Consider the following 15193-nt stretch of genomic DNA (forward strand, 5'->3'; position numbering starts at 1 on the left):
ACATTTTCTTTTCGTTTTTTACAGGAGGCTTTTGAAGATTTGCCATATAACATTATTATTTTCTTGAAGAGAAGCTTAAGTCTTTAGTTTTCCATATTTCCCCATCTTTCAATGACTGCAGAATAGGAAGAAATATTCAAACTTATACGCTTCCTAGCAAAAAGCTACATTCATTAAGATGTTTTGTATATACCTCTTAATTATTCCTTGTCTGGTAAGATATTTCTTTTATTCAGTCTCAAACTCAAAATCGATCTCCTGCATACAAATATAAAGAACAGTTCTCAGTTTTTCTGAAACCCACAAACCAATAGAGTGTTTTGAGATTCTAAACTAACAAAGGTACTACGTGCTGATTAGGCTGGTACCCTATGAAGCGACCTCCAGCTTGATCCTAGCAGCTCTAAGCCAATAAAGGTCCCACTTTTGCAATGTTTTTGCCTCCCAGAAATGGATTTTGGTCCGAGCGAAACTTCGGAGGCAGGAGACTTACCGGTGGATTATGTGGTCGTAATTGTAGCTTCGTTAGTGATAGTTTTCGATTTGGGCTTGATCAGGGTTTAGATGAAGCGGCTTATATCGTAGGAGAATCAACGGGAATGGAACAAAACCATGAAGAAGAGATTAAATAGCAACTTTGATTGATGAGGAGGGTTTCGCAGTAACGGTGATTGCTAGAGAACGGAGATGGTGAAGAAGAATGAAGAGTCAGATGGACACAGCTGCGTGACATGTCAAAATATAACCTTTTGATGGATGAATTTTTATCCGACGTGGCACATCTTAGAAGCCTTCATATATCCTTTTAATCAGAGCACAAACAAATTTTATGCCTGAAGTTTTTAGTACGTGTAAGTAAAGATAGGCAACAATGTCATGGGAGAGACCAAGGTAAGAAGCAATATCAAAACTTCATACATATACTAAAAAGAGCCTTCTCTAGAAGATCTTATGGTTGGCCTTAATCTTTCCCTTGCCGGGAAACTTCCTTTTGAGCATCTACAACTTCTCTGTAGAAGAAAGAAAATACAGTATCTTGAAAAACGATAGGAAAAAAAAACAAAACATAATGAGGGTTTCAAACAAACCTGAACTCATCACTGATCTCTTTGCTTTACTCCTTCGTAAAAAGGCATTGGCTGCCTCAACAAATCTCTGTAGAATCATTGATAACTCAGTGAATTATAATGTTTCAGTGTTCAAAGTCAACTGCTTTTTGTAATAGAAGTGAGATGATTTTTACCTGTAGGAAACAAAGAGCAACACCTTCACGGAAACAACATCTTTTAGACCAATCAGGTTTTAGTTCTCTGCAGACGTTAGCATCATATAAGGCATGTTCAGCTTGCCCTAACCGCAACCAGCAGAGACTTCCGTTTCAGAAGAAGGTATGATCTGTGGGGTCAAATCCATAAAACACTTTTTATCTTTAAAACAAAAGCCACTCACCTAAAAAAACACTCACTTCATTCTTCTTGACTGTATCCCCTCTCTCTTCCAGGAGCCTAGTTGAACATCATCACATGTTCCTTTCCTCCTCGCAAGAGCTGTGCTGCTCCAATTTCTCCACCAGCTGAGATACGGAAACAACATGGATCAGAGAACTGAAACGCTAATTTAAAACCCTAAAACGTGGGTGTAAAGCTATTACTTTTTCCGGTGGGAAAAGTGACTTTGGACTATAATTCGAGATCCCACCAAGACCCGAGCAGCCGTCATTTCCTCCAATCCTCTGTCTCTCTCGATGTTGACTCTAAGTTGTCACCAGGAACAAATGTTCTAGTGACATCTCATGTCAGAGAGAGTAAAGACACGTGTGTGTTATACGTTTTCCTACGCCTCTTTTTCTTATTTTTCCGACACACCTAAGGGTCCTGCATGATGAGGCAGAGCTTCGTGTCCGTGAGAGGTATTGGGGCCTCGTACTGGTTCCACTGCTTTGGTTGGCTCAGACTTTAGTGTGGGAAGTAGCCATGACATGAAAAGCCTTTGTGCCTGGAGGAACTATCTCCTCCTAACCTCTTTCATCGGATCATGAATGTGATGAGATTTTCCTCGTGCTGCCGACACGAATCCAATAAACCGTAAATACCAAAACATAACTGGTAGAGAAAGTAAAGTAAGTAGGTAAGGAATGGACATACCTGGTGCACCACCGTGGACTTGTAGGCCAATTTGGCCTACGTTGTAATCTTCAGCATCCGGGGATGAAAAAAATAGTTTAGATCCCAATATGGGTAATCTTTAGTATTTTCAGTGCGTGTCCAGTTGATAAGGAGCAATTTATTACATCTCTTCGTTTTATGAGATAACCCAGAGAGTATGTCTTTAGACAGACAAAACAACACTCTAGTAAAAAAAAAGAAACTAAAAAAGACAAAGACACTAAGAAGAATGAATCAAATACATACAAATATCAGAAGTTTCCTAGTAAAAAAAGAAACTAAAAAAGACAAAGACACTAAGAACCATGGACGCATGAGCTTTTATATATATAATCTTGTCTCTTGTTGCAAACGTCAAAAAGAATAGCCGGTGAGGTTTGTGGTGATTCAGTCATATTTGAGCTGCTAAACTGAGCCAAGAGATAGCCTCTAGATACAATCATACAATGCAATTTAAATATATAGAAAAATACTCAAATAATTTATGCCATTAGCACTGCATATATAAAACATAAGACATAACAGAGTTCAGAGCTCTTCTAGCATGCCTAAAGGGATTTGCTGACTAAACAGAATCATAATTTTCATCCAGGATGAAAAGAAAGGAATTATAAATCCAGCATCATACCTGTGACCACCACACATGCAATCTAATTATATGCCAGTCTGAATTCTCAATCCAGCGTCGAAGCATAGGGAAAATGAACATGGTACATTTGGGAGCAAGTAAAGAGCGACAGCCAAGATATGGAGCGGGGGAACCCCTTTAACGTCTCGTGGAAGGAATGATATCCATTGCTTCAGCATCCCAGGAGCAGAAGAATTGGACTGGGCATCGCAAAGCGGTAAGACTACACACCAAGCGAGACTTACAGCGATCTTGAGAATATTTCTCAAAATTTCAGTAAATTTCCATCTGTGGAAACCCGGGAAGTTTAAGATAATATCCAAGATACCTAGAATAGAAGGAAGAAACAATGTAATCGTTATTTCCTAGATAAGTAACAAAATGATGAAACAGAGGAACTCCAAACAGGGAAAGTTTTGTCGCAACATTGAGGGTGACGTACTCTGGAGGAAGCGTAGAAAAGCTGCTGTAATGAAGATACTGGAGAGAGATCTCCATCATCACGCATTGGCCAGCCGAGATAGAAGCAATCTGGAGACCTATATAACAGTGATGTGCAAATGTCACAAAAAAAAATTAATATTTCCCAACCAAGTAAATATTCAATTTACAGACTTTGAGTTTTAACGTACCAAAAATATTCATACAGATCATCATAGTTGGACCAATCTGAGTGAGCGGCCTTGCCAGTGGCATTCTTACTTGCTTTCCAATTCATGGAAAAGAGAACTATGGAGTATAGAAGGTCAAGATTATTAAGATGTCATAAACCTATCATTTAAACATTTACCTTTTCAGCAGAAAGGCCTCATCATCTCCACCGTAAGAAGGCTTGATATTTTCTCCAGTAACGATGCTGACATTTCCAGCCAGAAGACCATGGAGTTCATAAGCCATCTGAGAATAAAAAGCAGGTAAATATTGATGAATTCTTGTGTTTGACTAATCATATCAGCTAAAAAGGATTTAAAAACCCATATACAGTATCTTCTCCTGTTGTATATCTTCAGCACCTTGAGAAAGCCTTCGCATAAATTAAATGAGTGAATTTTTATTAAGAGTATAAACATCATTCAAAAAAGTGTCTCATTCAAGCCATTTGTGAAAATAAAATGTTGCCTGGTACCTTAAACTATGTTTACGTCCTAAAAATTTGCACCAGTTCTTGTAGTTCTTAAAGAACTTTGTCTTGACGGCATCAACGGCTCTATCGTCGAGCTGCATCGATACATTAATTAACACAAAACTCCATTGCTTAAAAGTGTTAACAGATAAATATGTATCTTTTTATTGATGGAATATTGGGACAATGCTGTGGTGTTTTACTCATCAGTAGTGTCAGTGGGTCTAGATGAGTGCAGGGAAGTATCGAAGGTACCTTATTCAGAAACTCTGGCCTGGGAGTCAACCTTATATGATTATCAGCAAGTAAACAAACCAGATACTCCCTTTGGTTCCTGACATTGTCTCTCTGTTAAAATCAAAGAAATAATAAGTAGGAAATATAGTTCACAGGTTCAACATAAATTCATTAGGTCGTCTTGCGTTGCCAAGGTAACTAAAATTATTACAGGTGAAGGAGCAAAAAAAGACTAAAGAATACAAATCCTACCCTAGCATCAGCGTTGCCAAGGTATCTGAAATTATTACATGTGCAAAGGAGAAAAATTACCTTTTCGTTTTTAGCAGGAGCTTTTGAAGATTTGCCATATACATTTTATTTTCTTGAAGAAAGCTAAGTCTTTTAGTTTCATCTTTCAATGACTGCAGAATAGGAAAAAAATATTCAACTTATACGCTTCCTAGCAAAAAGCTACATTCATTAAGATGTTGTGTATATACCTCTTAATTATTTCCTTGTCTGGTAAGATATTTCTTTTATTCAGTCTCAAACTCAAAATCGATCTCCTGCATACAAATATAAAGAACAGTTCTCAGTTTTTCTGAAACCCACAAACCAATAGAGTGTTTTGAGATTCTAAACTAACAAGGTACTACGTGCTGATTAGGCTGGTACCCTATGAAGCGACCTCCAGCTTGATCCTAGCAGCTCTAAGCCAATAAAGGTCCCACCTTTTGCAATGTTTTTGGCCTCCCAGAAATGGATTTTGGTCCGAGCGAAACTTCGGAGGCAGGAGACTTACCGGTGGATTATGTGGTCGTAATTGTAGCTTCGTTAGTGATAGTTTTCGATTTGGGCTTGATTCAGGGTTTAGATGAAGCGGCTTATATCGTAGGAGAATCAACGGGAGATGGAACAAAACCATGAAGAAGAGATTAAATAGCAACTTTGATTGATGAGGAGGGTTTCGCAGTAACGGTGATTGCTAGAGAACGGAGATGGTGAAGAAGAATGAAGAGTCAGATGGACACAGCTGCGTGACATGTCAAAATATAACCTTTTGATTGGATGAATTTTTAATCCGACGTGGCACATCTTAGAAGCCTTCATATATCCCTTTTAATATAGTATAGATATCATAAACAAACAAAGCCAAACCGGCAACAAACATAACATTGTTTATCTAAGGGCCTTCCCTTAGAAATTATTATAAGTTTGAAAACCAACCAAAAGAATGAAAGTATACGAGTCTGATTCATTAGAGAATCATATCGGAGAATAGTCTTCTCACTCAAAGCATTATTTGAAATAAAAGAAACAGAACCAAATAGTTTGAGAACTGTGAAACAGCTCTCACTGTCCATCATGGCAGTTAAGCATGGCTTTAACCTTTGTAATAGTGGAGCTAATCAAGGTATCGACTGAGGTGGTCCATTTATCCATTTGGAGTTCTTCATAGATAGTCGGACCAGTGACAAGGATCTGGAAAGCCACCGTCAGGAGCGTCTTACAATTGTCACAGCCACCGTCTAGCTCAGCGGTTGCGGAGGGACGGCCGTCACGGGAGATGACGAAACCGGATGGGAGGATTGGAATGTCAGAAGGATTGACATTACCTGAAACGGCAGCGTGTGCAGTGCTTAGGTCCACTGGAGCGTAGACCACCATACCTCCTAATGCATCTATGAAGCTGTCTTGTATTATCATCAAGTCACCACCCTCCGCTGCACTTGAAGGCTAGTTAACATATACATATAAACCAACATCAATTAAGGTCAAAAGAATCAAAGTTAATGCAAAGACCAAAAACGTGAGAGAATAAAGAGAACGGGTGTGTGCTTGTGTTATGATGATATACACAAGTAGAAACAGAGAGAGTGTGAGTGAGTACAAAACAGAGACTGAACAGAAACAGTCTATTTTTTTTGTAACTGAACAGAAACAGTCTTGAGAGAACAAGAGTTGTGACTGAGAGTGAAGGCCAAGCTAAATAATAGCACAAATACATCAAACTGTAATGTAAATACTTCCATGAAAATATAGACGTGGACACGATGAAAAGATATAATACTTATTATGGACTATGGAGGATGATCTACTTGCGATTGATGACAACTTTTTTTTTTCTGAAACAACGATTGATAGACAACTAAAATGAGAACATATTAACTTGACTCTATCTATTGATTTATTTTTTGAATGACTATCCATTGCTTTTTTACATTTTAATATAACATCTCTATTGAAAACGTTAATTTTAAAGTGGGCATATCCTGTAAAGACAATAAGAAAGTATGAGTAATATACCTGGAGAATATTCACACAGTTCTTATTGTTTGCTCCGTGACAAAGCGAGCGACCTCAGTAACCGGACTCGCATGGCAGAGAACGTCCCACTTTTTTACATAAAATTTTTGATTTCGTGTTAATTTGCAGCAATGTGAAAATCAGTAAATTTGTATTAATTGTGTTTAGAAAAGATGATTAGAGATGGACTTGTGCAATTAAGCTTGATATATTTTTACCTGGTGGCGAACCTCGAGATTTTTAAGGAAGTTGTAGACTTGGAGAGGAGCAAGAGGGAGACATAAAGATGAACAAGCGCAGACAATGAGACCGACCGGTTGGCCGGCTTCTTTGTTTACACGCACCGAAATATTAACTCCGCTGCTGTTGGTTGCAGACTGTTGCGAAAAATCAGATTTTTCAGGCATATTTAGTATCCATGCAAAATTCTTCAACATTCTTTCTCCTAAATCCATGAGTCTCCTTCTTCCATTTATGGTTTTCACAACTATATAGAAAACAGAGATAAAATAAAGAGATCTCCAACAATTCCCTTCTTTTAAAGGAGGGACACGCTTAAAATAAAAGATAAATGAAAGTGGTTCTTTAACGGTGACATTTTATACATTTTCTTTAAATTTTTAATATATTATATTTTAGTCCTCAATAATATAATAATTAAATATAATCATTAAATTTTCAAAAATCAATAAAACATATTATTTGGTAGATATTAAAATAAATTATTTTGAAAATATATAATAATATGTAGTCAAATATATCTATAAATAGTATAAAAATGTTAATAATGATTTTTAATTGAAATAGTTGTAAGAAACTGTAACAATAAGTACTAAAATATGATATATAAAAAATTATCATGCAATTGTGAGACATATAATTGTAGAGACAAAATGAAAAAATGAATAGTGTTTAAATTGTTGAATAGTATTCATTTATATTTGAAGGTGTATTATTCACCTTTTTAAAAAGATAAAAAAAACTTTTAGTATACAAAATCTTTAAAAGTAAAAGGATAAATAGCTGTTGAAGATGCCGTAAAATATTAATTAGACACTCAATAAAAAAGTTAGTGTTTAAGTGGAGGCTTAGACTTCGTGTACACCATTTTTTGAAAAAAAAAAATCATTTTAAAATGATCTAAACAGGCGTCTGGATGTTGTCTATAACAATTTTTAGAATACTAAAATATATATAAGATTTTTCACCTACTAAAACTAGCACTTGTCAACATCGTTGTTGCATATTAAAGTTTTTTTCTTTTCAAGCTCTAATGGCTATCACAAATATTAATTTGGCCAGATTGATATTATATAGCATGGGATTCTGATATATAATATAAGTACCTCCGGGGTCGTCAGTCGTCGGGAAGTCAGAGACAGAGTAGAGAGATAGCCTCTCACACATTCTCTCAAGAGTAGCGGTCCAACGGCGAGCTCCGTAGCCAAAGCCGCCGCATAAGAGGTCTCTGTAAATCCGATGTGCCCGCACTTTATCATTTACTTCCACGTGCTCCATCCACGTCACCTGCTCATTTTGTTTCACATAGTTTTAGTTTCTATATGGGCCAAAACATAATTGCAATGTTTACATGTTTTCACTATTCTTGTTTTCCATAAAAATAGTGGGGGTATGTTGTAAAATAATTGATCAAATCACATTCTATTTTTAATTTCTGACTATGCATGTAACCGAAAAAATCGCTTTTAGGTTATATATGAACAACACATTCTAATTTTTGTAAATAAATAAGTAAATATATTTTCTTTCTAATTTTACTAGACTCTATTAATCAAACTTGAAGTGATGTGATAGACTCAGATCTAATACTACTTTCGTTTTTAAAAGATAATTTTTTTAATATTTTCACGTATTAAATCACTATAATAAATATACAGTTTTCTATAATATAATTATCAATTTTCAATAATTTTTAATTAATATTAATTTAATAAATTTAAATAATTTTCTTAAATTTACAATTTTTAAGAAAATATAAGAAAATTATCTTCGTGAAACAAATATTTCTTCTAAAACATTTAAAGGAGGGAGTTTTTTTCTTAATGTAAAAACCTCGCTTGATGCTACCTTAAAACTATTATAATAAGTAAATCCATAAATGATATAAAAATTCTATTAGAGAAACATAGGAGAAGAAAGGAAACCTTAGAGTGACCATTGGGCATGGCTTGGATGAGAAAACCGGAAGGACGTTTGTAGCAAGCCGGAGTCCCAAACTCAAACTCAAAGGCTACTTGATGGTAAGAAACGTCAGCAATCACCCAGAGACCTTCCTCCAGTTGTTGGCAACATCTTAGAATCATAAACTCTCTTGGTGGCAGCAATGGCGACAGTATGTGCAGTGCTCATACATCTATTTAATGTATCAGCCCATTTATTGTGTGTTCACCGAGTACTTATTAATGCATATATTAAGAGTTGAACATAAAATTATAAAATGTTATAAGATTCATACCAATTTCGAGGATTCCAGCACGCGAATTGTTTTAGCTTTGCTCACAATTGTTGAGAAAAGACTCGCCCATTTCTCCTGCAATAATTTATATTTTTAAAGCTGAAATTAAATTCATGAAATAAGTTTCCGTGATTTTCTTATAATCATGGCATATACGATTTTACAAGTTTTGTGTCTAGCATTTTAGAGGTTCAAGGTAAAAATTTACTATAAAACGTTTATTAAAATATAATTAATATACCAACAAAAATATATCCAAAACTTTTATATACATAAAATTTAAAGAAGAGAAAAAACTATAATAGTAAAAAAATAACATAAAATAATATATATAGGCATCTGTAAACATCTTCATCAGTTATCTATTTTAATTTAAATATATATAACAATGTATATATGTAAAGTTATAAATGATAAAGTAATATAAAAATGTAAATAATACAATATTAATCAAAAAAAATAAGATATAGATATGGACAAAAAAAAAAGAAATAGCAAAAAATTCGTCAAAACATAATGAAGTTTCGATGATAAATCAATTCAAAATATTAATACCATGAAATAAATATGATGTTAAACAAATTAATCTAAAAATATAGATAGTTATTATTAATGAGTTGATTACTATAAATATAGAAGTAAAATATACTTACTTAACTATTTGATTAAAGTAAAAATAAATGTTGAGACCCATAAAATTTGTCACGTGAGAAAGAATTTGGGGAAACAGCCTTTTCTTAAATCATCAAGAATGGTTTTGAATAGTTAAATATAGAACAAATAAAATATAATTTTAACCAAAAAATAAGAATATCATTTTTGGTTAAGTTTAGATATTACGTACCGTATCTAAGAGCATGTTCACCAAGTTTTTGGCATCCAATGGAATCACCGCGATTTCCTTGGAAGACTCAATACGAGTCTTAAAATAGCTATTTTTAGTAAACTTTTTCTCATAGTTCTCTTGATCAATTACGAGCCTACTATCGATTGACGACTTAATCCACATTGGTTCTTCAGTTTGAATCAGAGTTATAACCTCCGTCACAGCAGCTACCATCGCTTCAGTCATCATCACTTTCTCCATATTAGATAGTGGCGGGGAACATTGCAGTTGTCGCGGCTGAGGCGGTTGGGCGAAGCTGATGTGTTCACGAAGGTATAGTTCTCTTAACAAGCTTGGCGGCTCCACGAGATGGTTGGAAGAGGTTCCATATGTGACATGTGGGTTGTTGGAAGTCGATGCGTGCAATGATGGACCATGGAGATAGGCTAAAGCATTGACAATAGGTTTTGGATGGCCTTCGGTCTTGTATACCAAAATTGAGAGTTTGTCACGCTGATATTCATATTTTGATCAACAAAACATTAGTAATGTAGATACACTTTAAATTAAAACAAAACATGACAGTTTGTAAATCCAGATTAGCAAAAAAACAAATCAGATTATCTTTTAACCAATCAATTAAGTTGTGAATAATAAGATGGGTATCTAGAGCTTGCAACATATCTGCATCTGAAGAACAAACTCAAAACCGACCCAAAAATCAGGTTTCAATACCCGACTCAAGTTCGATCCGATTTTTAATAATGTCCAAATGTGATCTTTTCAAAATTCAAAAATAGATACCAAAAAGAATCAACCCAAATTTAAACGGGTATCAGAATGCCCATGAAAAAATCTATACTAAAAATGACATGTTTAAAAAAGGAGACATTTAAAAAAAAAATATAATACTTTTTTATGGAAAAGGTTGTTCAATTGAAACTTATATATTTAATCAAAAATTAATTTTACCGTAAATAATAACATATAGATATCATATGTAAAGAAAAAAAAAGAATTAAGTCATATATAATTTGTATTATGTAGAATTATGGGATCGAAATATTTGAATTCCGAATAACAAAAGTGAATTTTTTTTGAAAAAATTACAATAAGATTATTGTAAATAGAATATATATCTAAAGTATATCTTGTTTGTATCATTTTACCATTGAAGTTTTCATATCATTTTAAATAATTTTACTTTATTTGATGTTTAAAATAACCTGTCTGCATCATTTTTCCATAAACGCTTTTATACTATTTTGAAAGTATTTATAATATTTTACTATATTGAATATATTAAATGAACGATATTACTATATTTAATATAAAATGAACAGTAAGTCAAACAAACTCTAACCATTTATATTGGTTTTGAACCGCCTTTGCCAATATATATTGCATGTAAAACATAGAAAACTGAAAACTGAAAAAAATATTAATCTAAAAGAAAATCATACTATTTGATGTAATTTACATATTTATAGTACGACTAAAATCAATATTGTGCTACAATAAAATTTATTTTTCGATTCATAAAAATATATGCATAAGGACACATATGCTTTTTAAATTGGACATTGATTTTATATAAAACATGTAAAACAAAGAAAATCATTTAGTAATTTAAAAAATTGTATATATGCGTAACTTATAAAAGTAAATGGATAAATAAATTATATAGATTATTTTAAGCGTAAAATATGATATTATACTGATTTAAATGAGAATAACCACATGGATGATTTGAAGTTTGTAGTTTAAGTTTGAACAATTTAAATCATTTATTTCTAGATTTGATCAATTAAACGAATGGTGAACAGAAAAACCCTGCAAAATCCTTGTTAGTTTTATTTATTTATCTAATATGTAAATATTTCTTGAAAAAGTTATAATAAAATCATTGTAAATATATATATATATATATATATATATATATATATATATATATATATATCTAAAGTATATAACTTTTAATTAAATCTTGTTTGTATCATTTTACCAATGAAGTTTTCATATCATTTTAAATAATTTTACTTTATTTGATGTTTGAAATAACCTGGTTGCATCATTTTCCATAAACGCTTTTACATCTAATTTTAAAGTGTTTATAATATTTTTACTATATTTAATTTATTAAATGAACGGTATTACTATATTTAATGTAAAATGAACCGTAAGTCAAACAAACTTTAATCATTTATATTGGTTTTCAATTGTTTTTGCCAATATATATTGCATGTAAAACATGGAAAACTGAAAAAACTATTAGTCTAAAAGCAAATCATACTATTTGATGTAATTTACATATTTATAGTACGACTAACATTAATATTGTGTTAGATTTTCATAAATAATTTAATCGCTAAACATTAGTGAAAATTACAATAAAAATTATTTTTCCATTCAGAAAAATATACACATAAAGACATATATGCTTTTTAAATTGGATGTTGATTCTATATAAAACATGTAAAACAAAGAAAATCATTTAGTATTTTTTATTTGATGCTTATGCAGTTTTATCAAAAAAAATTGTATATATGTTTAACTTATAAAATTAAATGGATAAATAAATCATATAGATTATTTTTAAGCGTAAAATTATGATATTATACGGATTTAAATGAGAAAAACCACATGGATGATTTAAAACATTTATTGCTAGTTTTGATAAATTAAATGAATGGTGAACAGAAAAACGCTGCAAAATCCTTATTAGTTTTTTTTTTATCTAATATGTAAATATTTCATGTAAAACAAGTAAAACTATAGATTGAAAATCTGAAACGTTCAACTAACAAAATCATTTTAATTAAAAGACTTGCATGTTTTGTATCTTTCACAGATTTATATTGCTATCCATAAGTATATTAAATTTTAACATTTACCAATATTTTCTAGTGTTAGAATTGAGATATTCATTTAACAATGGAACAATTGATGAAAATCACAATATTAATTAAAAGGGAAACTGAAAAATATGACACACCTCTTCTCTGAGATATGCGTTATTTGCACTGAGGTTTTGGAAATAGAGCTTGCGATCTACTTGCTCAGGATGAGGGCCACCACATGGAGGGCAAGTCACAGTGTTCAATGCCTCTTGCATTGCTTCGTTCTCACGTCGTATTTTCATATTCTCTGTTCTAAGTGATGCATTGTCTGCTTTTTCATTTTGAACCTATAATTTATTTTTTTATTTAAAATAAAAATAATATTAATAACCACAATTTAAGTCATATCAATTTTTTTTTGTTTTTAATATGCACATGCTGTTTTAACTAAAAAATCTAATTATGCACCTAATATTTTGATTTCGACGAATAAATAATGACTGATAAATTACTCTCAGAGTTTTAGTTAAAGTAAACCAGTTCATGTCATGTATGCAACTATAATATGTAGAAATAAACATTAATTACGAAAGATTTTACTTTGGCTTGGGTTCTTTTGTTTTGAAACCAAAATTTGATTTGTTTTTGTTTAAGTTTCAGTTCTTCGCCCAATTTAAGTTGCTGCAAATCGTCTGGATGAGGACACTCCTTGAAATACCTTAAATCAATTGACAAAACATTAATTATTAATTAAGAAGATTTTCATTTAAAAACTAACTGTGATCTAAATTAAGATCTTACGCTTCAAGCTTTTGAATTTGATGATTAGAGTGGCGATGGTAAATCCTCTTATCCCCATCACTGGTGTACAGAGAAGTTTCTTGTTCATCACTTGAGCTGCTATCACGACCAGAAGCCATTTTTAAATCCAAATGAAAGAATAATCAAATATGCATAATCTATAAACCATTTAAAAGCTATTTATATAGAAACCCTGGAAAAGACATATATGGTTTAGAAATTTTCCTTATGTCCTTTTTGTTTTGTCAAAAAACTTAAAACAAGACCATTTATGAAAACAATCTCATTACAGATTTTTTTTCTTTTGTGGACGCGACTCTAAAAGTATTAATGAGATATTTTTCTATTTATATTCTCTAAAAGATTTTTTTTTGAACATTTCAGATTTACATCAAGTTCCACCTAGAGTACATTGGATACTCTTAATCTAATCCATTAAAACATGAGTACAAATAAAACTTGATTCTGAATTTTCTTTAATAATTACAATCTAATGCCACTGATCTAAACACAATAGGTTTATACTTTCGCTAACCCATTAATTTCGTTCTACATTATGCCAAGAAATATTTCCAGTATGCCAGTAATTTCTATATTAATCTGCCAAGAAAATATTTCCACTTAACCAATATGAAATATTACGTTAGACCAAAAGCAGTTAACAATTATTTATTCAATGTATATACCTTAGTGAATTTTATTTTGGTAATTGTTTAGATTTAGAAGAAGGAATTTTGATGAATTCATATATATCCGTAAATAACTGATTATGATTCTAAATTTAAAATTTTACGAAAAATTAGTTAGCATCGTCAACTAAAAATCTGCAAATATATTGTATATATATTTAAGTTCTTTTAAATATTTTATCCATAAATGACTATTCAGTTATAGATTATATTTTTACAATTATGCAAAATGCTTTAAGAAATATTCATCCCCGATTGAAAGCTCTTGGTATTTCATACCTTAGCTGGTCTCTGAAAAATCAAAACAAAGAATGTAGATTAGAAGAACCTAATTATCCTAAAACCTCAAGCAAACCTCAATCAAGAAACTCGAACCTTTATGCCAAAAGATGAAGTTATCAATAGATCTATCTTCTGATAATCTTAGAGTGAAGACATTAACTTATTTAGATCAATTGTGAGAAAGCATGCGTCAGAATTTTGTCGGCTGCGGGGAAAGAGATAAGAATAGAGATAAGAATAGAGAACTTTTGATGGGATAAGAAAAGTCGGTAGATGGGAAAAGCGTTTTTATTTTTTTCTTGGAAAAATAACATATGGACTTGGATCATTGGAAAAGGTTTTTATTGATAATTATGCGCTTATATCCACTATGTGATTGTAAATTATGGGCTCATATCCACTATGTAATTGTAAATTATGATGGACGAACTTTAAAATCATAAAAAATGGCCCAATTAATAATATAAATTAAGTTTGCAAAATAAAAATTTTAAAATCTGTTCTTATTTTTATTTTTGACATTAATTCTCTTCATATTTTTGAATGTTCTTTTTGTAACTTGGTTTCATTTTTTTTATCTAAATAATGTATTTATTTAAAAAAACTCAATAAAAATTTTGAACAATATATTCAACTTTAAAAGAAAATATTTATAATATAATTTACTAAAACCCACAAGTATACTTAAACCTTTAACACTTTACTGTTTATTTTACCAAATAAATTAAATAAAAGCACAAGAAAAGAAAAAGACAATCTCAATGTCAAACATGAATAACATCAAATCTATAATATAATAAGTATAAACAATTTAACTTATGTGATTTCCATGAGTTA

General features: G+C 31.6%; 1 protein-coding gene, 1 long non-coding RNA gene and 1 pseudogene across 3 annotated transcripts in view; 1 reads left to right on the top strand and 2 right to left on the bottom strand.

Annotated features, from left to right (window-relative positions):
- Positions 1–632, top strand: part of LOC125576157 (triosephosphate isomerase, cytosolic-like) — a 1325-nt gene extending 693 nt beyond the window's left edge. Inside the window, exons 3-4 of the mRNA XM_048735550.1 lie at positions 449–510; positions 558–632. Coding sequence (XP_048591507.1) covers positions 449–510; positions 558–632 — 137 coding nt within the window. The remainder of the gene's footprint in view (positions 1–448; positions 511–557) is intronic.
- A 2045-nt stretch (positions 633–2677) lies between these two features.
- On the bottom strand, positions 2678–4363 carry LOC125576602. 2 transcript variants are annotated; one of them, XR_007315032.1, is made up of 5 exons: positions 4172–4363; positions 3920–4011; positions 3426–3817; positions 3236–3332; positions 2678–3121 (listed from the first exon to the last, which is right to left on the bottom strand). It is a non-coding gene; the product is annotated as an uncharacterized LOC125576602 (long non-coding RNA). The 2 variants fall into 2 exon arrangements; XR_007315031.1 differs by having other exon boundaries at positions 3426–3498; positions 3584–4011.
- An 873-nt stretch (positions 4364–5236) lies between these two features.
- On the bottom strand, positions 5237–15193 carry LOC125576603 (annotated as a pseudogene).

Source organism: Brassica napus, chromosome A7 (genome assembly GCF_020379485.1).
Source record: "Brassica napus cultivar Da-Ae chromosome A7, Da-Ae, whole genome shotgun sequence".
Lineage (NCBI taxonomy): Eukaryota > Viridiplantae > Streptophyta > Magnoliopsida > Brassicales > Brassicaceae > Brassica > Brassica napus.